Consider the following 23983-nt stretch of genomic DNA (forward strand, 5'->3'; position numbering starts at 1 on the left):
TTATTATGTTTATTTTAATTTAGCAGCTTTTTAGTGGCGATTTTATCTGAGTTAGTGTGTGCATGTACTTTGCTGTAATTAATGCATGCATAAAGAATGGAGCACTAATTTGGCTTAAAACGTTTGACTAATTTATGGTTTGCCAGCCAAAACATTGCACAAAAAGTGTTAACAAAAAATCATTTGGAGCTTTGTTTATAGGCCGGGTCAATGTGGTCATTAAAAATCAATTGGGCGTAGCCGCAGTAGCTACTGTATATAACATATGTGGGTGTGTTTGTTTTTTGGCTTCCTGTGCAAGAGGCTTATCTGACAGATGCATTTGTATCTGTATCTACGCATGCAGCATGTACAATCGAGCGAAAACTTTGACACAGTTTAAGGCTTGCGGCCTTGTCTCAGACAGACAGGGGGCTTAAGATGCGTTTGTGCTTAGATTCATATCATAGTTACTTACTGCCCGCATCATGTCCGCTTATGTGATTGCCAGTTAGTCCCAGGGCCGAGAACTCGGATGGCTGTAGCTTCACCTCCATTTCCTTGAGTCGACTATTTAATTTGTTTGTGTGCATGAACAGAAAAAAGGTGCACGATATGGCCAGCAGTGCAATCAGCTCCACGGAACTGCAAAATAGAAGAGAAAAATGATTGAAACATTGTTAGTCAAAGGTTGCCCCTTGTCAGCTCAAGCATTCTATTTATATACTCGTTAAGCTTTTGTAATTTACGCCAAATTGGTTTTTAGCAGCTATTATTTCATTTACACTTCGAATCGCCGTCACACACAGACTTAGATACCCTCACAACTGGCCCTACTCTCCCGCCCATCCGGTTCCATTTGGCTCTGTTTGTTGTTGTTGCTCTTGCAGGCGTTGCCCTTTGGCTGCCCCAGCAAAAACTACAAAGTATGCGCTGTGACAACATTTAATTAAGTTCTGAAAAGCCAAAACAAAACAGCAGAGAATGAAGCAGGGCAAGGGAGCCCCAGCAAATGAAATGCAGCAAAGAAAGCAACTATAAAAATTATACAAGAAATTAACAAACAATATGGGAGTGAAGGTATACAGACTGCACAGTGGGGTTCTGAAACTTTGTGACTTTCTTTAACTGTAGCTGAATAAAACGTTGAAATATAAGAGAGAATTTCTATACAAATATTTATTAGGGCTACTGACTGATAGTGATTGATCATGATTGATCCAGGGAAACCTGGAGAAAAATTAAGGTTGCTAGCTGATAGTGATTGAATATGATTGACATATTTTATTGATAAATAAAGATAAAGTATGACTATTAGAACAATTCGAAATTATTTAAATACATCTGTTGCTGAAGGTAGCTACGATATACGACAAAAAATGGACTCTTCTGTTTAGGAAAAATTCAGTAATTTCTGATGAAAATAAAGCTGTGAATTTTTTTATTATTATAACTTGAGAACTGCCAAAAAGTTGTAAGGAGATGAACCATTTGGTCGGCTGGTCCCACTCCATAAGGGCTAAGCCGGTCACCGCAGACCGGAAACAGGCTCTTGTTGGCCCCTCATTTTTGTCTGGACACTTTTTGAAACATTTTCGCTGCTTATTTTGTTTTCTATTTTATATTCTACGTTTTGTTGGTTGATAACAAAACAAAGCTAACAAAGCAACAAAAATAAACCAAGTCAAAATTGCAATGCAAACTGTTTTCTTTGGGCAACTTTTTTAATGCAGCTGTCGAGGAATCACAAAAGAAAAAATTAAAAGCAAAATATTTTTTACTGTTTGCTTTTGTTGGCATAAATCTAGCGGCAGATAGCAGCAGCAGCAGAAGAGGAAGAAGATAAAAAAAAAAACAAACACAAAATAAACGGTGGAACAACTAGTATCAAAATAATAATGACAATAAATGCTGCTATAGGAAAAAAAATGAAAAAGAAAATGCTAGACAGAGTTTTGTTGAGTTTCTCGACTCGATGCTGTTGCTGTTGTTGTGGGCCAGTTGCTGGCTTAGTTTTCATCAGGTGCAAAAAGTAATTTATTTCAAATGACTGCACTGCCTTCACAGAGCAGTTGAAAGTAGAGCCGTCTCTCGGGACAGTTGGTAAGTGTGGCCAAATGCCTGGTGCAAATCAGAGACCTAGAAGCGAAAGGATGACTTTCATGTGGCTAGCACTGCTAGGCAGGCAGGCAGGTAAATGAAATGTATCTGACGGATACACCGTCGCTGGCATGGCCATAAGGCGCTTTAACTTTCTGGCCACCTGCTGTGCGCACTTAGCTCAAGTTCTGAGCTCCAATGGCCGCGGGTGTTTATTTCATTAGCAGTGCCACAGTTGATGCCTAAAGTTTTGCGTACCAAAATATATTTTACTTATGTGTATGCGCACACACTGAATGTTTTGTTTGGCGACAATGCCACAGCTCTACCTCTACCCCAATCCAGTTCAACATTTGCAGCACTCATTCACTCGCACTCACTCTTCATCTTTCTGCGCCAACTTATTGTTAAAGTTGACACTAAAGTGCGCCGCAAATCCCACTTAAGAGCTGCTTCGGATGTCAGCTTCGCCCTCGCCCTCGCCCTCGGCCCCGACCCTTACTTTAAGTTGTTGTTCTGTTCAACTTTTTGTTGGTTGTTGGAAAAAAATTTATTGACATTTTGTTTTTGGTTGCCCTACGCGGCGAGTACTCCCCAATGGGCCGCATGGCGTGTAAATGCCGAAAGTTATGTGATTATTAAAATAATTTTACGTGACTGCGTCGATTTCTTTTTCGGACATTTGCTAAAACAGTCAACACATTGTGCTTGGCGCTGGGTTTCGCCGAATCGGACTCGTATACGGATTCTGTTTGGATTCTAGTTTCAGTTTGAGTTGCTGACTGCCAACTGGCAACTGGCGACTGGTGACTGCAGCTCGTTTGCTGCCACGTAGCACATGTGCCTGCCATTAGGGACCTACACTTGGTTCGTTAGCGTTTTTTGTGTGCCACTGCGAAACGAGTTCTATTTCTATTTCTGTGCATTTGTATGTGTTGGGGATCGTGGGAGCAGCGCATGAGGATGATACCATAACTATACCACGCTGCACTAGCGATAGTAATGCCAAATTCCAACTAAAACGTAGGGATCTTTCTTAACAGGATAATTTTACATGAATGCCATGATGAATGTCCTGATTACAAACCATATAATAAAGAATAATATGAAATAAATGCAATATGCTTTCATGGGAAACGAAACAAATAGGACAATTCAAGTATATTTTTCATTTCCAATGAAATATTATTTTAAAAACATAATGACATAATAGATTCTCGAGTAGTAGAGAAAATAAGCTCGCAAAGCGTGCAGCTGATTATATTTAATTCAATCACTTTATTTTTTCTACAGCTTTATTGTGTTTCATTCTATTTATATATAGCAAGAAGCTAACACGTGCCAAGGTCTGAATTGATTTGGTATATATTCTTATTAACAAATATACAAATTAATATACACATACAATTACATACATTCTTACATACTCATACAAAGACAGACACACACGAATATAAAGATTAGTACATGGTCCCAATACATCTTTTTAATACACACAACGCTTATAATTACCTGCCAAAGCTTACTTGAATTCATGAGAATCGCATAGTAGGGCGCTCTTTAAATTCATGATTTTCCCTAGTTTGTTGCAGTGGAGTTGTTAATTAATTAAGAATTATTGTAAAAGAAAATGCATAATACATTCATACACACTTTCCATCATACATACACACATACAGACATGCATTCCTTCGGACATATTTTTATATTTAACTACCTTTTTCATTAGAATATTACAGTTGAGTGTAGAATTCTCCAAGTTAAAACTCATACCCATAAAGTAACCACTGTAACCATAAAAATCAATCTTCGTAGCTTAGCTAACTAGTTGGTCTCTATTGTTGTTATTTATGAACAATATAATATTCAGAAACAAGAGTATCTTTCCAGGAAAAGACGAAGTTTTTGCAATGTTTAAGAAAAACGCTGTCAAATAATCATAACAGTAACTGAAACGGTTCTATTGAGTGCTCTTCAGTTACACTTAAAGAAGTCTACTGCAATTTTGTCTAGAAATCAGCTAAGAACCGGCACGAGCTCACGAGTTGAGAGCCGCGAGTCGTTGCCCTGCCCCCTCGCTGATTGCAGCAGCAACAGCAGCACAAATACTACATTGAAATGGCACACGCCTTTCACTTCCAGTGTTGCCTAAGTGAACGAAAAAAGAAAAAAAAAAAAAATAGCAAAGTTGCCGCATGCAAATTGCTCGCCATTTCCGTTCATTGTCGTTCATACGTAAGCACAACTGCATCATAAGTAATTTAATTAAATGATGGTAAATTTTCCAACTAATCAAACTGCAAAATGTAAACAAATTGTGGCATGTTGAGCATTAGAAATGAGCAAATGCTTGAGTGATACTTATGTAGCTTGGGCATATCGCGACAAATCCAACTAGTTGACTTTGGGACCAGCTGGAGGTAACGAAATTCGCGTAAATTGGCAAAAATTTATAAGTCATTTTGTAGCCGAGCATTTGCGCAATCTTTGTGAACGCAAACGGAGATGCGGCACGCAGCGTGTGGCGAAACGATTCAGCATCAGCTTCAGCTTTAGCTTGAAGCAATCAATAAATACTCGAACTCATTAGACAAGTTTTGAAAGGTGTTTGAACCCGGGTTGAGCTGGCTTCCAAAGCTCCGATAGTTAAATTTATGGACCCGCGGGCTTCTGCGTTGAAGTGGCTAAGCCCAGGTTGAAAGAACTCGGCTTGGACAAAGAATTATGAATATTGAGTATCTGCACACGGCCCTGACTTTGGCCATAGATTCTACATGGTCATTAACATAGAGCAACAAAAAAGGTGGCTAGAACCACTTGGCCGTGACATAATCAGCGATCGCGATGGCGGCACCGGCTTTGGCTTTGCCTTTGGCTTTGGCTTTTTATAACTTGTTTGGCCCCGGGTCAGAGGATGATTTGCCTTATTTGATATGCGTAAAAAGAAATATAAAAAACTTAAATTAACATTTGTTCAACAAAAGTTCAATAAACCTTACGACTGACTTGAATTTTGGTCAGGCTATTTTAGCGTGCTTGGCTGAAAACCTTTCGCTTGATTTCATATAATTATGGCTACTTCATCAGCCAAAGCCCATTTGCCATTGTCAACTAAGGTCAGTTTAATGAGGCCTACAGAGGATGTTTCGTAATAGTACTGTGAAAGGCTTTGCGACAAAGGTCGCTATGAGAAGCGCATAGAGGTCCGCTGGTGTCAGTTGGATTTATGGATGAGAGCTAAAGTGAAACCGTTAGTTGGAATTACTTTGCAAATGAACAGCTGCTGCCAGAAGGTCATTGCAAGATGTGGTGAGGTCAGTATAAGGTTTTACGTTAGATCTATGCAAACTGTGGGAAACAGGCAGAAAAGAAAAAGTCTGTCGCCCATCTCAGCACATTCTTATGAGGTAGATGAGAAGAGAAAAACAGAACAAAACTTCCAAAAAAAGAGTTAGTTAGATGTTTAAGTTTGTTTAAGTTAACGAGTTTTTATACAAAATGATTGTAGAATAAAATGTTACGGAAAATATAATAAAATACTACTATAAATTGTGTTCATTTTTTTTTTTTTAAGTGAAGCGATTTACATGAAGCCAGAAATTGGAAAGTTAAAGTTTTCATTGGGTGTTGTGAAAAATGTTGACGAAGGCCGAATTTATCAATTGGACGAGGGTCACTTAATGGGCTGCATACCCAAACGCTGACCCACTGAGTCCCAACTTAACCGCAGAAAATTTACCCAATGAGAGGGATTGGAGATAGACAATGGAATAAAATAGCTATTTTTAGCAGTTTTCCCTGGGCTTGTTGATTTTTGGATGTTATTTCTTTAAGCTCAAATTTATGACAATTACTTTGTTGCGGTAATTGTGGTTTTTTCTTCTTCTGCTTCTTCGCTGCTTGAAATTTTTGTTGATGTATTTTTAAATGCCGTTAGTGTTTTGTTATTAAAATAAACAGCCAAAAATGTAGTTCAAATATGGCATAAGATTTGTGAAATTAAATTAAAATAAACACAATTGCACAGTTTCTCAGTTTCGGTATTCGGCTTCAATTAGCGCTCCCTCCGCCAGATCTTTGGCCTCTGAGGCGTTGTTTTGCTTATATTTTATATTTTTATTTTTATTTTTATTTTTTTGCAGACTTCAATTAAATCATATGCCAAGCGCTGCTGTCTGTCTTCATGCAGCATAAAATTGTTGTATTTGTCTTTGTTGTTGACGTGTAGCTACTTATACAATAACTAACTAACTCTTGGCCTAGTGCAAAAAAAGAAAAACCAAATAAACCTAAAAACAATTGCGTAAAAAATTCACATGCCTCGAATCGTTGCGCTCAAAGATTATACAACTTTCTAATCAAAATAGGCGTTACTTTATTGTTATTATTATATTACTATTATAACTTTTGCTCTCTATTTACTTGTGTCCGCTCGCTGCTCGGTTTGATTTCTCGATTTGCTGAAAAATCAAAACAATTCAAATAACGCATGTGTCAGTAGTATTTGAGTTACTGCAGTTTTCCTCAGACTTCAACCTCGCATCTTAGTGCCGGTTTTTTTTTTTACCGGTTTCTTACGCACTTTCTGGCCAAAGTCGGTCAACTTTTTGTTGCTAGGCTGCTGCCAACGAAAATTTATCGAGAGAGGCACGTAGAACGTTTTAATTACAATTGGCCTAGTTTTGTACAGAGATTTGAGTGTAGTGCCCGTTGGCAGCTCTCCGAGCAGCAGTCCATGCCGCGTCATGGGGCAGCGTGCTATCGGATCCAAGTTAATAGTTTAATTGGAAGTCGTGGCAAAGAAACTTGCCCAAATCGCATTTGGGAATTGTTACATGAACGATACTGAAGCTAATTGTAGGCTGAAGAATTTAATAACTTGTGTCTTGAGTTAACTGAAAATATTTAAGGGCCTACAGCAAAATGCTGTAGGGTTTGCTATTGTCTGGTTCAATTTTTTTTTTAGCCTTATAATAAAAAAATAATAATAAAAAATATAAAAATATTTGTTGAATTAAGCTGTCTTTTCTGATATTTGACTATTTTAAGCTGATTTAAGCAGAGTTTTGCGAGGTTGGTTGTAATTGAGCGCAACATTGTGACATGTTCAATTTTTCTATATCGTTATTGATATCTCATTTTTCTATATTTTTTTAATATTCTACTTATTCATTAGCTAATTTGGACTCACATTTCTTATTATTAGCTCTTTCAGCTAACCGTTGCTTAGATTCATTGACATGTTAATTGTTTAATTTGCGCGCAGCATGCTCTAACACAATAATAATAATAATATGAATAATAATAAATAATAATGGTATAAAACAATAATTCCCCAAAAAGTTAATGACTTTTGGCGTTGAAGCGTGAAAAATACCAAACAACAATCAAAACATAATGGGTAATCATTTTATGAATGTGATTATTATAAGCTACTATCTTTGGACATGGCAAAGCCCTCGTCATAGCCACAGTCCACTGCAACCGCATTTAATGCTCTTAGCGCCTGTGCAACAACAGTTACAATCTGGATATTATATGAATATCGTATATTGGGCCTGCCTGGCGCTGTTAACCAAAGTAGCGTTAAACACGCACTTGGTCCAAGTTGAACGTGCCAGCTAGTTAGTCGAGCGTGCTGTCTCGCTCTCGCCACACTCTGGTTCATAGCATGACAGTTGCATATCCATCAGATGCTGTGGAAATATTTCACGTATCTAATAGAACGTGATCTCATAAAAAAGGCAATGGACCGTCTACCGTCTATCGTCTACTATAATATGTTGGCAGCATGCTCTTTCTGATTTCTGAATCAGACTTTGGGAAAGTCTTCGATTCGAAAAATCGATCAATCGCCGCGGTTTTCCATGCTGCGACTTTCAATTGCAAATTGTCTGCGGCCCGCCAGCTCAGCTCACAACTTGCAACAGAGAGCCGCGTGGAGCGTGCAGCATGCGTTGCAAAATGCACCGGTCCGTTGAGGCCTCCAGTTCAGATTAGCGACAAATTGTTTTTTCCTGCCGCTTTCGTTTCACGATTGTTGCTGCAGTTGTGCCTCTAATATTAACACTCAGACTCGCAGTCACAGTCATGGTCATTGAATAAAAGTGTCAATCTGGGCAACATCATCATTCGCTGTCGCAGTCGTAACATCATCATCATCATCATCATCATCATGAGCATCATTACGATCGCCAGCAGTAACAAAATACAAAAAATGGATGACTTCAAGACAATTCTCTCGATTGTTTGCCATTATTGCAATGAATGAAAGTAACTCATGTCGAGTTTACTTAAATGTGGCATAGAGTTATATATATTTGAGTATATATATATATTAGGTAAGTATATTGGGTAAATTACTCACACAAAGAGTCCCATTTGTATACCCTTTAAGCAATGAATGGGTAAATATGGTTGTTAAGGTTTTGAATTTAACAGGAAAAACTTATAGGGGATATTGGGATAGTCATTTAGTTAGCCCTAAGCTCTAGTTACAGAAATTAAAAAATTATAAATAAAATTTAAACATAGAACAATAATTAATGGTGTTTCAATTAATCATTAATGACAGGCATACCACATGCGTATGCTTTTCGCTTACAAAGTTTTCATCTTCACCTTTAGTACTTGCTACCTGTTACCCAGGGCAAGCTTGGGTACTAGATTTGAATGCCACCTAACCCATTTTCTACATTTAATGCTTATGTGCAAACGTGAAGTGCCGAGCTTCATTTGGCTTGGATTAACGCGCCCCGTAATTAAGTTGTAAAGTCTATGTACGTGCGAGTTTTTCAAGAGTGCCCCATAAAGTCCTAAGTACACAACCGAAAAACTTGTGTCAAAATGTGTAACTGCAAATTCATTAGGAGCAAAATTTCGGTCCGTCTCCCTTTTTGCTGTTCCCCTGCAATATAATTTGTTGTTGTTGTTGTTGTTGTTATTTGGAGGTGTCGCTGTGCATGCAGCGTGCAAATATTTAGAGCACCCCTCGCCCTGCAGTGACTGTTGTTTGTCAGCGATTAACACACTCTAATTGTCATTTGTTTTGGCCAGGGCCAGGCTTCAATTCGGCCTCCGCAACGCTCTTAATTGTCGCAATTAACAATTTTCATAACGTTACCATAAATCAGCGGATTGTTTGTCGTGCACGTTTACGTATGTTTATTTGTTATGCTTTGGCTGGTAAGCATCAAATGGAGTACACATTTTCAAATCAGACGTGTGCTAAACTGTTTGCCGGCTCTAAGTCATGTGGTAAAAAATTAGCTTTTTTATCATATACATGCAAAGGCTGCCAGAGATTTGCAATGAAAGCTCTAGAAACTTAACATTTTTCAAAAAAATAAAAGGAAAATGTAAACAAGAAGTGATAATATTATATCAACTAAAGCTTTAAAATCTACGAAAGCGCTTTTCGTAAGAGCAAGCGAAAGCGAAAGACAGACAAAGAAAGTGGGCGATGCGGATGCGAATGTGAGCCAATAAAATATCTCATAAACAGGAATATTAAAAGCATTACTTGAACTCATGAAAATCGCATAGAAGGACGATAAAAAAAATAACGAATTTCATAACAATGGAAGTGCTTTAAACTTGACAAGAGTACGGCTCAAAAGCCTAAATGTACATCTCCCACTCATAAATACAATGTGATTTATGGTTTTAATTTACAATGTAAACTTAAATATTAGCATGATTAAAACACACTAATCTTGTCAATCTGTTATGAAAATATATAATTAACTTTACTTTTACCACAGCTAACTGACGGTCAACACAACATCTTATTGAATATACTACTCCTCGTCCTTTTCTGCTACGATGTCCTTGTTCAGTTGGCTCTTGAAGTTGTCAGCAGCACTCGAAGATGCGACAACAACAATGACCCAAACAAAGCACAACTGACACCAGCAATCGTGCAACTACAAATCCGAATCGCACTCCAGGCCAGCCACGCCCATTGGGTTGTAAAATTTACCTAAGTAGGCTGCTGCTTTTGCCAGCTCTTGAATTGGCCACAGGCTGAGTTCAGGAATTGCGCTCGAGCTGGATTCGGTGTGCGGACTGCAGATTGCGGATGCGGATGTTTCGTGTGGTCGCTACGCGAAGACTTTGCCATTTGCCGGCGTGCAATTTACTCAAAAGTTTTACGCGTTTTCCTGTTACAATATGTTGCAGGAAGGAGAGAAATACGTTCAAGACCGAACAGTCCTGGTGGGTGTGGGTGTGGGTGTGTCTGTGTCTGTGTGTGTAAGAGGGCAGGCATACGCCCACTTTTTGACTTGGCATCGCACGTGCTGCTTGCAGCGAATGTTAATAACATTTGGTGGCAACAACAACAACAACAACAACAACTACAACAACAACAACAGCAGCAGCAATGGCAACTGTAAAGACAAATTTACGCACTCGACAACAACTCGACACTGTTTTCTAGCAGTTGTTGTTGTGTCTGTTGCGCCGTTGTTGTCGCTTCCTTTAACGAGCTCATCCTTGTTGCAACTAACGTACGTGGCATGCCCCGCATACAGCCAGACCCAGATGCAGCCGTCTTCTGCTTACTTTTACTACTTGACGCTGTCATTTGCGGCGTTGCAATTAATTTTTGCTTGCTGAGTGTGGGTGGGTTGTCGGTGGGTGGTAGAATCTGAGGTCGTATCAGGTGGCAGGGTGCTGACATGCTAGGGGGGTTGGGGGTTTGCTTGGCACACTAATTTCTGATCTCTGCTGCTGCAGCAACAACAAGAAAGTTGTCAAACGCTTCTCATTTAACGCCTCCATGACTCGGCTATCAATGTTGGCCCCCAGAGAGCGCATACAGGCACGAGTTATAGACAGAACGGGCCCGGTTAGCTGGTTTGGCCATGATAAGCGTATGCTTCGTTGTTATTATCATTTGGGTTCAGGTGCAGCCTGCAAATTTCGTGTGGCTTGAGAGCTTAAAGCGAATTTAAGCTGCATATGCACATCATAGGAGTCGTGCGAGTATTGTGCGCGAGTCTCTCCATGCATATATATTTTATATATAAAGCTGGTCTTCAATACACTGCTAATTTAATTGCAACCTTAGTTCATTCAATATATACAATAATTTCTGCTTGCTGTGTGTGGTTTTTCTCTCCGTCTTTAATGACTTTACAGTCTGCTCGTTCAGTTAATGCCCTGCCAAATCGAATGCCCGAACTGAATATCTTTGATAATTTCTCTAATTTATCCACTTGGCTTCAATAATTCCCAAAAATACTCGTGCATGTCGCTCTACTGTCTCTGCTTCGATTTGCTCAAAAGGCAAAGTCAAACTTTCGCCATAGATAACTGGCCGCCCACTGCTCCCGTCCGTGATCTAGCCCCCTGACAATTAGCATAAATGCATTTTGTACACACACACACACACACACACACATACATGCAGATGGAAAAAGAAGCAGAAAAATCTGCGAGGGAAATTGCTTAATTAATTTCCAAGCTATTGGCGTAAAATTGAAAGCATGCAAGTTGGAAGTTGGAAGCTCTGCAAATAAAATTTAATTTTAATGCATCTTAGACCCCTTGCTGGTGGGGGGCTTAGTGGGGGGCAGCTCGTCCCGTAGGACGCATTCTATTTGATATTTTTATGTGCAAGTTTTCCAGTTGGGTTTTTGTGTGTGCGGCAATCGCCGGTAAAACGGGTTGGGGCACGTCACAGACGATGACGATGGCGACCTACTTTAAAGCCTGAGCCTGGGACGACGGGGGACGTCTGCTGCTGCTGCTGCAGCTGCTGCTGTCGTTTGCTTCGAAGCTGGCGCCACTTTCTTTGGCGTCCAGTTGACTGGTTGACACCAATTTGAATGGCAAGTTTCAGTTTGGATCGCAACTCAAGCTCTTTATGCTATTATGCTAAAACTTAACTACAACTAAGCGACGTTCTCTCACGTGAAAGTCAATTTGTAATACTAGAAACAGGTGCCATCGCCCAGAAGCGAACACGTTACGCGTAATGAAAATGGCGCGGCTCGAATGCCGCAAGAGCTGCTGCCGGCCCGGCTCTAATATTACAAATTGCAGATCATAGCAACAGCGGCATTTTGTAGCGCAGAGGAAGTGCCACATTGAACTTATTTTTCTAGATGCAATTAAGAAAATTATCAATTTACTCCGGAATAGATCTCTTTCTCCTTTCCTAATCAACACTTGCTCAGTGCAAAGGAAAATTGCGTTCAACAATTTAATGAGCGATTGTACAGCCGGTATAGGGGTATAAGAAAATAGAATAAATAATAGATAAAAGTATAACTAGATTGTAATCTCGATAGGTACTTCATTAAGTGCAAGCCGGAAGAGAATTGTTGCGATTCCCCTGATGCTTTCCTGATACACAACAATTTCTCAATTTATATATTTTTTCTTAATATACTTTACAATTCTAGTCTGTGCAATCAATATCTGCCATTATCTTCGATTAAATATTAAATTGATTTAAAAGTATGCACATAAGGTTTCATAAAAATGATAAGGAAGCTATAGACTTAAGAATCTTAGAAACTTTTTATTCCTTTATCATTTGAACTTTTGGCAATTGCTCACTGGAATCATTTGCACTTGAAGCCAGCACGCATAGCTGTCGGTTCGCAATCGTCAGCTCAACAAAGACCATATACGGCTTCCAGTATGCTCTAAAAAGAATTCGAAAACTGCAATAAAGCAGTTCAAGTTTTGCCATTCGGTTGTTGTTGTTGTTGTCAAATATTGGCCAAGACCAAAGCAAATGCACTTTCAAAAAAACAAAATAAAAGCAAACAAGCAAAAAAAAAAAAAAACAAAGGCAAGTTGCAGCCAATACCGCCAACACCAACACCAACACCAACGACAAAGACACCGCCTAAGCAGCCGAGCAGCCAAGCAGCCGAGCGGCAGCAACTGCATTGGAACCCGAACGACCCCATAGAAAAGTCCAAGACAAGTCTTGAAGCAACAAATTGAAATTGTAACAAAATGCTCACGACAAATATGCGGTTTCTGTGTATGGTTACAACTTTTTTTATTTTTGTTTTTATTTTTTGTATTTTTTGCAGTGCTCTCGTGCAGCCCCATGACGTAATGGTCGCATTCAAGTCATGTGCTCTGCCTGTTGTTTGTTGGCTTTCGGCTTTTGTCAGCGGCCAACCGCAGCGAAGGGAAGAGGCGGCTGTGGCTGCGTCTAGGCCAGTCCAGAGCCGTCCAGCTTCGACTATTATCTGCCTCGTTTTTTTCAACGCTAACAATAATTAAAATTTAAAAACTGCATTTTATTTTTGTCTCTGCGGTGCTTTTAATTGCCGAGGAGTGGCCCAAGCAGCAAAAGACACGTTAACAAACAATATTGTTGCAGCAGAAACAAACAACAAAAAAATACGATGCATGTGAATATTTATTACAAATTGTTTGTTGCTATTTTTTGTAATATTACTAATATGTAAACTATATAAAATATTAACAAATATTTAAAAAAAAAATGGGAAATTTCAAGTTGACTTTTCAACAAGTTTCAAGAGCTTTTCTTTACCCAAGCAGCAGCTTGATTTTACATAGATTCTGCAGGAAAATGTCGGGATTAGAAAGACCTTCCATAGAAATGCAAAGATTTTATGCAATTAAAAATATTTGTCTTTCACTATTACTCCACAAAAAAAAGATATAAGAAAAGAATCATCTCGGTCACATTATATATGGTTTAATAGTCATCTATGATGACTGACTATTCTTTCGGCGGTATTTTTGGCTCCGTATTTGGTGTCAACTTTGGTGACGCCCCAGGTGACTCCTCAGGTGAGTCCTCAAGTGACGCCGCTGGTGACGTCTCTGGTGACGCTTCTGTGGAAGCAGACTCCGATACCTCCATTTCTGTTTGAGACACTTCCGTTGGTGATTTCATAAGCGGGATGTTTCTGTATATGGGATACCATGGAAGGAAATCATCGGTGCGATTGTACTCATTTGCATCGGGATCAACAAACAATTTACCAATAAATGCTGATTGCTCAAACAATGGTTGGTTTTCATTATAATTAGGTGGTGGATCTCCCACTGTTTGTCGCTGTATGTCATTTATATCTGGTATATATTCTTTTGGTGCTTTGTGATCGCCACTTTTAGTGAGTGGGATGGTGCCAATTGTAATCGGCACATCAATATTCCATTTCATATGCCAGCCGCTTATGAGGACGGTCAATCTGATCATGTATGATACTTTTATGATGAGCTTTGCCCGAGATGAGGGCGGTAGGGATGGTATTAAATAGTGGCCTCTTGCCATGCGCTTGTGCGTAGGAGGCACAATCTCGGATTCAAATTCTCCGCGAAAATACGAAGAGACAATGCGCCTTTCACGTCTAATCGTGAATTCATATATCTGTATCAGGGTCATTGAGAAACCTCTAACATCCCGATTCGACATATTGTCTATATGCACTTTATAGTTTATCGTTTGACCCGCCGCATAGCCACTAAAGGGTATTGTAAGATGCAATTTTATGGGACCCGAACGAAAGGGCCAGCAGCATAATCTCCTGATTGCCACATGCTCAATCGGCATCGACATTTCTGGATGCAAGTTGAGATTATAGGTCTGCAATACGGTCACCGGCCGAATGAACACATTGTTGTATCTAAGGAAACGTTCCAACACGAGTGACAATTCATAGGAGATCTTACCATATTTTCCCACACACGACGTGGGGCATCCCAGCGGAAGCGGTATGGCGAAAGGAAAGGTATGCGTACCGTCTGGCAGTCTGCCTTTACCATGGACATCTATGTAAGACTTGACGTACGTCTCTGTGGAGTGAGAGACCACCCTTTCGTATCTGACTTCGCTACCAGATATGGTGTCACTACGTTGCTCTTCAAACATGACCTTCGCCAGACCTAGGAACATTATGTAGATCCTGTTAACAGACTTGATAGAAGCCGTTCTTAAAATTATGCGGCCAGTAACTATCTCTCCGCTGTAGAAAATGGGATTGGGCCGATCGAATTTGAATTCACACGACGAGGTCATTATAAAAGTAATTGCATCAAGCTTGGACAAACCAATGCAAATGTAAAAGTATCACAAATTGTAAACTTTATTGTTAATTAAATAACAAAGAACTGGAGAAAGTAGATTTAAAAGCCTTAAGTTACGAACACGACGTAAAATTGGTTTGAATTTTAAATACTATATTGAATTTAAGTTCGAAAATAATATTCCCATTTCCCAGATCGAGCAAGTTTTTAAAAGACATCTCAAAGGTGACTGAGATTCGATTCAAATATATTTATGACCAACTCATTGTCCAAACAGGAAAAGATTCGATGCTAATAAACCTCCTTCTTATTTTGAAGTAATTAATGGATAATATGCCAAAGTTTTTATGAAAAACATCTAAAGCAAAGAGACATCATGATCCTGATCCTTATGTAGAGTTATTTTTACGGGTGATTAAATAATTATAGCAAAAATAACTGAACAAATTTCCTTGTAAAAACGGTCAATTAATCTAAATTAATTAAGTTTATGTGCATTTAACTTGGAGTCGTTATTAAAGCTAGCCGTGTATAAGTTGAGGGATTAGTTTCCCCACATGCTCCTTAAAATAAAAACCTGATTTACGATTAACGTTTCAGGAAGCTGACCAATTGTTAGCTACTCGTCTGCTACTCGCCTCGACCGCGTTGCCGACTAAAATGTAAGCCAGTTACACACATAAGCCATGCGATTGGCATGCAGCCGGCGATATGAAGGCATCAAAAGGCAGTCAACGGAGCTAGGCAAAGATGCAAAACACTCAACTCAGTTTGCAGCGTTTTTATTATTGATTTTTGTTTAATTTAAGTGAAAGGAGCGCTGTTTGCGATTTGTTTCAAGTTACGTGGGGGTCACAAAATCTACAACAGACGTTGCACCTGCCACTGCTCTAGGCGGCTCGATTTGTTGGCTCCAGGGCAGCGGGCGGTCATTGATCAGCCGAAAATCAATCGTAAACTACATGTACATTAACTATGTAATATAGCTGAAGCGGGAATGCCCTTAATATGACTGGCAAGTGAGGCATTCGGCCGCACAGCACGTGGCGGGTAACACATTGACTAACACAAATGTCCGAAGCAAGAGATTTATGACTTACGAACATGATGTTCAACAAAATAAAATCAATGTTTAATGTTCAGTTTTCAGTGTTTTCAGCATGTACATGGCTCTGCTGATGCTGATGCTGATGCTGTTGCTATCATTAAAATCCATTTTTAATTTTGCCACTTGGCCTCAAATCGCCTTTCACAACAATCAACAGCAATGGTAACAAATATGCCGAGCTACGGGTGGGTTCATTAAGGAGAATACCCATAAAAAGCGTATACAAAGACTTTCCTTTTTTTTTTTTTCAATATATAAAGCATCTGCATTTAGGTAAGTACAGGGTATCTACAAACCAAACACTCTTCATTGGCGCATTTAGGTTTAACTTATCGGGAGATCTGCAACACGAACAATCAGCTCAGAGCAAAACATTTCATTTAACAAACACGTCTGCAAATTTTCCAAATTTATTTTTATTTTCCGCAAACATTTTAAGATGTTTGTCTGCTGCTGTTCAAAAAATTTGCCTGAGCCGCTGCCGCTGCATAAAATTTGATTGTTTTTGATCAAATATGCATGCAAACGTTGTAAAAACTGTTTCTCTGTTTTCTTAAGTTTGCCAAAGCATACAGCAGCGGCAACAAATTTCAATTTAATTTTTTTTAGCTTATTTTTTTTTTTTTGTACACACAGACGAGCGAAAGTGAGTAACTACCCAGCGTAGAGTATGGGAACGGAGATGCAGATGAAGACGAAGGGGCAAGTCTTCCAAGTATGTAAATCACCTTAACTACAGCACACGGCGCAGATTTATGGGCGCCAGCTACTTAGCGAGCAGAATTTTTTATGGCCCCTGAGACTGGAACATGCTCGGGTTACCAAAGAGCGTAGAAACCGCCTTCAACTGGCACCCAGACTCGTTGGGTGGTTCCGCCATTAGACGACCTACCCTACCCACCCTTCCCTCTCGCCGTGCGACACAGAACTGTCACAATCGATTAGATGCCGCCGGTTGGGGCGTAAAGTGAAAGCAATGGACGCTACGATTTTAGCGCTGCCGCCTCCAATTGAAGAGCAATTAGCAGTCGGCACAAATCGCGGATGCAGGTATTCCAAGCTCTTTCCGAGCATTTCGGCGGTGCTAAGTGGTGGCTTTTAGGGCTACTCCAGCTGAGTCAGCAATTAAGAGAATTGTCAATGTGTGGGTTAGTCCGAGCATTTAACACGGTTTTGCATTGCAGCTTTAGTCACTAAAGTGTTAAAATAAATACATATTTTTTTTTGCCAATCTGAGATCGCTTATCATTGGCATGTCTTATGCAAAATATAGTTCTTGATGTGACAAGGAAGTTTTCATTAAACTTACTCACAAACTTTTCTTCATACTTTAATGGACTCAAACGCGTGCCAAAAGCACAACAACAACAACAACAACAACAACAGCAATTAGAAATGGTATGCAACATTATCATTAAGGCTCGTCGTTACGCATTGCCAACCCCGCCCACTCGGAGATAGTCGGCGTGGGCCATATTTGTATATCAAGTGAAAGCTATTCACTTAATTTCCACATTTTGCTGTTGTTTGTTATTTTTAGCCAAAACTGTTGTCTTGTACATTTTTTCACATGATTGTGTTAATCAGTTTTTACCTTATAGTATATTGTATTTTTTTTTGCTTTTTATTTTTCAATTTAGACTTTACACAGTGAAATAATGCGAATTTGGCTGCAAACGCGACTTTTGACCGCTTTACATAATACAACAAGTCCCCCAATGGGAGGGCAGAGGCGTTGCTTTTGGAGCTCACAGTGCAAAAATTAAAATTATGCGAAAGTTAATTAGTCACTGTCCCCCATGTTCATATATATTTATTATAACTAATAACTCGTATACTTTTATACTAGTCCAGCAGGTTGGGTTGGGCGGTCTGTGGGCGGGCGTGTCTGTCTTTCATGTTGGTTTTTATGTCATCATCAGAAAACTGTGTGACCAAAAGGCGTTAAACGGTTGCGGCCATAAAAATGCTATAACGTTCGGTTACAATGTAAACAATTTAAGGCTTTCACTCGAAATGAATTGCATGCAAAAAGATCTGTTAACATGCAAAGCTTAAGCGGCGTTTAACATGCGGGTGAAAGAGCAGCATAGGTCGATGCTAGAAATAACTTCTCTGCGAGCATAAGCAGAGCGTCATTTTGGCTCAGTTCTCAGTTCTCGCGAAAAACTGTCAAAGCTACTCGTGTGGTTAACATGTGGGTAACAGGGTGGCAGAAATCACAGCATCTAAATGTGTGAGAAAAGTCCAGACTCAGCTCTCGCCAGCTAACTGTCAAAGCTTCCGCTCCCGTATGCAGTCGCATGCACATTTTTGTTGTAAATAAAAAGCACAAACGGAAAGGCAAAGAAACGACGCAAACTTGCAAACGAAACAATTTTAGCGGCGACAACGTTGCCGGCATACGGTTAATTAATTGTTGTTACACATACAAGCGCAAAAACTATGTGCGAATGTGCGTGTGCGTGCGTTTGTTTGGCAAGCCGTCACACCTATTACACGAAAGCTGTAATTATTAGCTTTTCAATGCGCCCAAGTGCTGCAAATGGTTTCCATTGAATATCTGCCAAACAAATCACATAACTGTCATCAAGCAGGGCGTGCCATAATTGTTATCAAACAGTGCGACCAGCAGCCGTAGCAGCGCAGCAGCAGCGCAGCGGCGTCGATCAAAGAAGATACAAGCAGCCACAACCGCAGGTGTCAAATGCTGAGCAAGCGACAGAAAGAGAGAGAGAGAGAGAGCACTGGTGCAGCTAGCAGAAACAGTTGCTGCGCTTTGACTTTGCTTATTCGTTTTCGTTCACATGCTGCAAGCGCAATAGTTCTAATTAATTATGCAGCGCATGTTGTTTGTGACGTCACAGCGCAGTGCAGTCATAAAAATATAAAAGCAAAAGTGAATTTTATTTATAGCCGCATATATTGAACGATTAATTTTATACGTTTTCATTTGAGCTGCGGATTTGGTTACAAATGGTTGCGTTAAGTAAAGCTGTTAAGTACCCTCTGAAGCCATTCGCAGTTATCACAAAGTATCTAGGCTTGTTAACATAACTATGTAAGCACGGTTAACAGTGCCGGAGCTGTTGTTAACAGCAGCCTTTAATTTGCATTAAAACAAGCTATAAATTTAATTGTAAAAAAAATATTAACAATTATAAAAAACAAGCGCATTGAATTGCAACGCTTTGCGAAATGGCTTGTTAATTAATAAGTGCATTTTCGTGTGTAAATGTTTACACAAGTAGCTAGAGAGCACTTAAAATCTCCAGGCATTCTACTGTTAACTTTGTTAGCGAAAGCAGCGTCCGTTAATAAATTGAGGAATCGATTTGGCAATTAATTAATTAAGTTAATATCAATTGAGAGCAACAACAAAAGGCGTTGAGTAAATAAAGCACTGCGCTCGGCTGCCCGCATCAATATTTGTAGTTGATTCTGATTTTGTTTTAATTATTTCCATTAATTTTAACACATTTCCACTTTCCAGACAGTAAATATATATTTAACTTTATGGCAAAAACAGGAGTTTGTCTTTTACGGTTAATTGCAATAGCAATTAAAACTGTTTCTGCGCATAAATAAAAATAAAAGCTGTTTACAGAATGATTGATTGAATGACTGACTAAATGAGAAATTTAAACAACAAACGAACGATGCGTGAAATTGTCAAAATGAGCGTTAAATTTAATGCAAGTCTCCTCTCCGAGCGCCAACAAAATTATGCAATTAATTTATAAACGACTAAAGTATTTTAATAAATAGCAGGTCTTTAAACATGACAGCAGGATTAATTGACAAATTTAATATCGTGCTGATTTAGTAGGAATAGCAACATTTAATAATCCCTGCATCCAATTCAATCTAGATTGCGTTTAGCCAATTAATATGCTGACAACCTGATTAATTGAAAGGTGTAAAAAACTAAACGAAATATATTTAAATCTATGCTGCCAGCTGGTTCGAACCTGCAACTACAAACGTTGGCTTAACATAAAAATCCATTTAAAAACCCTAAGTTAGAAATTCTTGTGGTCCCAACAATTGCATTTATCTAGCCATATTTGACAGATGCCAGTTTTTTGGGCAGTGTTCAAATCTAGCCCGTATTTTGCATATGAACATATTTACGGCTTGCAATATTTTCAGTGCAACGGGCATATGTAAACTTTAGGGACTTTTCGCTTGTTTAACTTAACTCTGTTTATTTTTGCCTACCTACCATAAACCTATTCCCACACCCAAATGAAAAAATCAAAGCATTTTTAAATACCAATTAGGCCATAACAAGTGTGTGTTCAGTATATCATTAGTTTACATCTAATGCGCTCTCAATTGCAACACATTTGGGTCTGCCACAAGTTGCACAATGAGCGGACGCTGCGAACGGCCAAAACACCTTAACTAATGGCCCGCTATGGCCCGGCCAGCGACTAATGAGCGGGCGGCCAGCGCTGAGCTCTTTAAAAGGCAGCCAAGAACCCAGCCAAAAACTAAACAACAAAATTTATATATAATAGAAAAAGAAAAACAACAAAGAAGTATTGGTAGTTGAAGTGGCAGCTACTTGAGATACTCGAGTTGGCGTTTGAATTTGAGTTTTCGAGGTTTTCTTTTGGCTCTGTTGTTGTCTCCGAGCATAGTTCGGGCTAACGAAAAAATTGTTTAAAAAAAAAAAACTGGCCCCGAAGCTGCTCAACAATTGCTGGCAACACGAAATGAAATATGACTGCAGAACAATCGACCAGAAAAAAAAAAAAACAAAAAAAAATCCGAATACTGCAAGTTGGCTTAAAGTTATTTTAAACTGGAGCACGTCAAGAGAATTCTGATTGGATACCTAATGCAGCCGCAGCCGCAGCCGCAGCTGCAGCCGCCGCAGCTGACCATGAAATGCGTTTCTGTATGATTTTTCTCACTTGCGTTTCACTTTTGCTCGCTGCCAAAGTTGGCCAGTTGAGAAAAAACCGAAAGTTAACAGAACCGAGAATCGAGTGCACCTCAAGTTGGAACAGAGTGCGCAGCATCCAATAAGTAATTATGACCGGTTTTCAATTACATACGTGATTAATTTAATTCGAGCGCATTGGCTATGGCCGATTGTCATTAAACGGGGCCAATTACAATCAAGAATAAAAAACTTAATAGAACAAAATGCTTGACTTGGAATGTTTTAGGAGAATTTGGTTAAGAGTATTTCGACTTACCGCTTCGGATACGGTATGCGTCTATATTTGAAAGCGTTTTCCACATCGCGCAGCTTCATTTTGTAGGAGCGGTCCGCGTTGAGAGACATTTTGGAAACACACACACTCGCACACACACACACGAAATGAAAAACGCGAGAGATCACAGCTTAGACAGTTCTTGGATTGTTGAAAAGCTTTTCTAATTCTTTGCTTGCCACTGTCACAAGTTACAGTTAAATGCTGTAAGCTTTTCGGTATAACTGTTGACTGACAGCCCGGCACTGCAGCGGGAGAGTGACGTGTGTAGCGCACAACGTTCGCGGCACAACTGAATGTTCCTGTGAGCGCTTGGCCGCCTTTTTGGCCAAGTCCAAGCGTTGATCAGCACTCTGCGCTGCGACGTCGGCGTCGGCGTCTGCGTTTGCGCCAAGCGCTAGTTACGTTTATCGTTTGTTGTTGTTTCGCCAGCTGCTTTTACCTTTTTCTTTTGCGCACTCATTCGATTTGAAGTCAACTCGGCATCTCTTCAGCAAAGCCGCTCTCTTTTTTCTCTTTGCCAAAGAGGGCCGTAGACCCAATAAATTGGACGCCACTGTGCGCCATTTGATGTCTGCATTTTGTTATTGTCACAATGTTTTAACGTTTTTTTTTACTGCCTGTTGGCATCATAATCCACTTCTGTTCTATTTGGGTCGCTAATATTTAAACAAATTGTCAGCGTAGCATATGGCTATCAAAAAAACTAGGAACACAACTACACAAACATCTAACAGAAACAATTGATGTTTGTCAGTCTTTGAACAGTTGGTCTTTTTACCTCTTCTCGACTCGGTTAAGTACCATGAATTTTTCTACAACATTAGCATTTGACGGCTTCGAATTCCTTTCTACTTATATCTATCTTTCTTTTGGAACTATACGAAAACTGGTTTCCCATTGAACCGCCCAATGGAAAAGAACTTGACCTTTCCGGCCAACGATTAACATTTATTTTTGAGATACCCGTCTTTAAACTTATTCTTTGCTGTAGAAATCAGTCTGCGCAAAATTTGTTAAGCAAGAATATGAAATTTCAGTAGAAATTAATTATATTTACATTTTCAGTCTCGCACTTGTGGCCTATGGAGCTCATTGACCCTAAAACGCCTTTGGTCATTTGCAGAACAGTGAGTACAATAAAACTGTGTACCGATAACATACCATACCCAGGCATGAATTGCTTTAACATAAGTATATTCTTATAAATATATAAGTAAATGTACTTACCCCGAAAATTCATATACACGCAAGAATGTTGAAAATCCATAATTTTTACAAAACAATTTTAATATTCACTTAACTGAAAAAAGAAAGAAAAAACGAAATGTTAATTTTGTAATATATGTCTATATATGGACTCATATAAATATAAATATATATATGTACACACAATAACAAAAGTATTTTAACTAAAAAAATATTATTAGATTGCAAGCACTTAACAGAATATAAAGAATATAACACTTATAATCAAACTGGTGAGGCTTACTTGAATTTATGAGAATCACGTAGTAGAGCAGCATTTAACAGTTTTGCCCCTTAAAGTTGCTGAGCAGCAGGGAAGTTTGTAAGAAAGTTTCATACATATCATTTACAATCAAATCGACACACTATTTTACAATTTCGGTATAGTATATATTCCCAAATTCCCATCACCTAAGTGTGCATACTTTTTTGTAGCACTGTTCAGTTACGTTTTGCTCAGTTTTCGGACTGGCGTCTGACGGCTGTTGGTCAAAAGTAAAGCGTTTACACATTTCCATGTGCTGGGCTTTTCGAATTACTTATAATTATTTATTTTTATTTTTTTTTACGAAGTCGACTAGCAAAAAACTGATTGTTTATACTTTTTGCAACAAGCTGAAAATTCATGTAAATTTCTTGATAAAAAACCAAAAAACGCAAAGTCAACCAAAGTATATATATATATATTAAAAAGGGCATTTTAACAGACAAGATAACAAATATTCAAAAGGTGGCGGCTTGTGCCATCGTTTTGTTTACGTTAATGACAATTGGTAGCTGTCACAATTAGCGGCCAGGTGAGAGATAGAAAAGAAGAGTGAAAGGGAAAGGGTTAAGAGTGTGCCAGAGCGGGAGGAGCTGCATTACATAAAACCCAATTGCAGGCAGCCTCAATTGAAATCCGATATGCAATCGTGTATCAATAATGAAATTGTTCAAGAAATATCTGCATACCTGTCATCGGATTGCAATGCTTCAAAATATATGCAAGTAGAAAAATTAATTTGATTTGTCATATTTTCCACACAAGTAACCATCAGGTTGACGATGATGATGATGATCATTTATGAGAAGCTCTGGACATTTTGTGTTTATTATGCATTCGGATGAAGCACACCTTGTACCAAGAGAGAAAGACCAGGCGAACAGTTGTTCAAAACTGTCGTCAATCTGTCAGTTTATCAGTTGCAATTGCAACGGCAATAAGTTTTTACCTGGCTAAAGTTGTTGTTGTTTATGTTGTTGTTGTATGTGTTGTTCCTGGCGTAGCAATTGTGCTGAACTGGCAATT

The 23983-nt window shown here is 39.1% G+C and overlaps 3 protein-coding genes across 13 annotated transcripts in view; all 3 read right to left on the reverse strand.

Annotated features, from left to right (window-relative positions):
* Positions 1-22347, reverse strand: part of pip (heparan sulfate 2-O-sulfotransferase pipe) — a 46135-nt gene extending 23788 nt beyond the window's left edge. For 3 of the 10 annotated variants that reach the window (XM_070208349.1, XM_070208351.1, XM_002047476.4), the window contains exons 1-2: positions 21427-22347; positions 458-624 (exon numbers count right to left, since the gene is read on the reverse strand). In XM_070208349.1, the coding sequence (XP_070064450.1) occupies positions 458-624; positions 21427-21515 (256 nt within the window). In that variant the 5' untranslated portion in view covers positions 21516-22347. The remainder of the gene's footprint in view (positions 1-457; positions 625-21426) is intronic. The other 7 variants (XM_015175165.3, XM_070208353.1, XM_070208348.1 and 4 more) reach the window with 7 other exon arrangements.
* On the reverse strand, positions 13454-15352 carry LOC26530404 (arrestin domain-containing protein 3). The gene is made up of 2 exons (XM_015176107.3): positions 14755-15352; positions 13454-14668 (listed from the first exon to the last, which is right to left on the reverse strand). The coding sequence occupies exons 1-2, from the start codon at positions 14851-14853 to the stop codon at positions 13799-13801; spliced, it is 969 nt and encodes a 322-aa protein (XP_015031593.1). The 5' UTR covers positions 14854-15352; the 3' UTR covers positions 13454-13798.
* Positions 22348-22493: 146 nt separating the features above from the next.
* LOC6622133 (uncharacterized) overlaps positions 22494-23983 on the reverse strand; it is a 123151-nt gene continuing 121661 nt past the window's right edge. For both annotated transcript variants that reach the window (XR_011416426.1, XR_011416427.1), the window contains exons 15-16: positions 22675-22747; positions 22494-22589 (exon numbers count right to left, since the gene is read on the reverse strand). The gene's annotated coding sequence lies outside the window, so the exon portion shown is untranslated. The remainder of the gene's footprint in view (positions 22590-22674; positions 22748-23983) is intronic.

This window comes from Drosophila virilis, chromosome 3 (genome assembly GCF_030788295.1).
Source record: "Drosophila virilis strain 15010-1051.87 chromosome 3, Dvir_AGI_RSII-ME, whole genome shotgun sequence".
Lineage (NCBI taxonomy): Eukaryota > Metazoa > Arthropoda > Insecta > Diptera > Drosophilidae > Drosophila > Drosophila virilis.

Coding starts and splice junctions, on each gene's coding strand:
- LOC26530404 (XM_015176107.3), bottom strand. CDS start 14,853: ATGTCCATGGTAAAGGCAGACTGCCAGACGGTACGCATACCTTTCCTT. Junction 14,669..14,754: donor GTCGTGTGTGGGAAAATATG/GTAAGATCTCCT, acceptor ACCGTATTGCAG/ACCTATAATCTCAACTTGCA.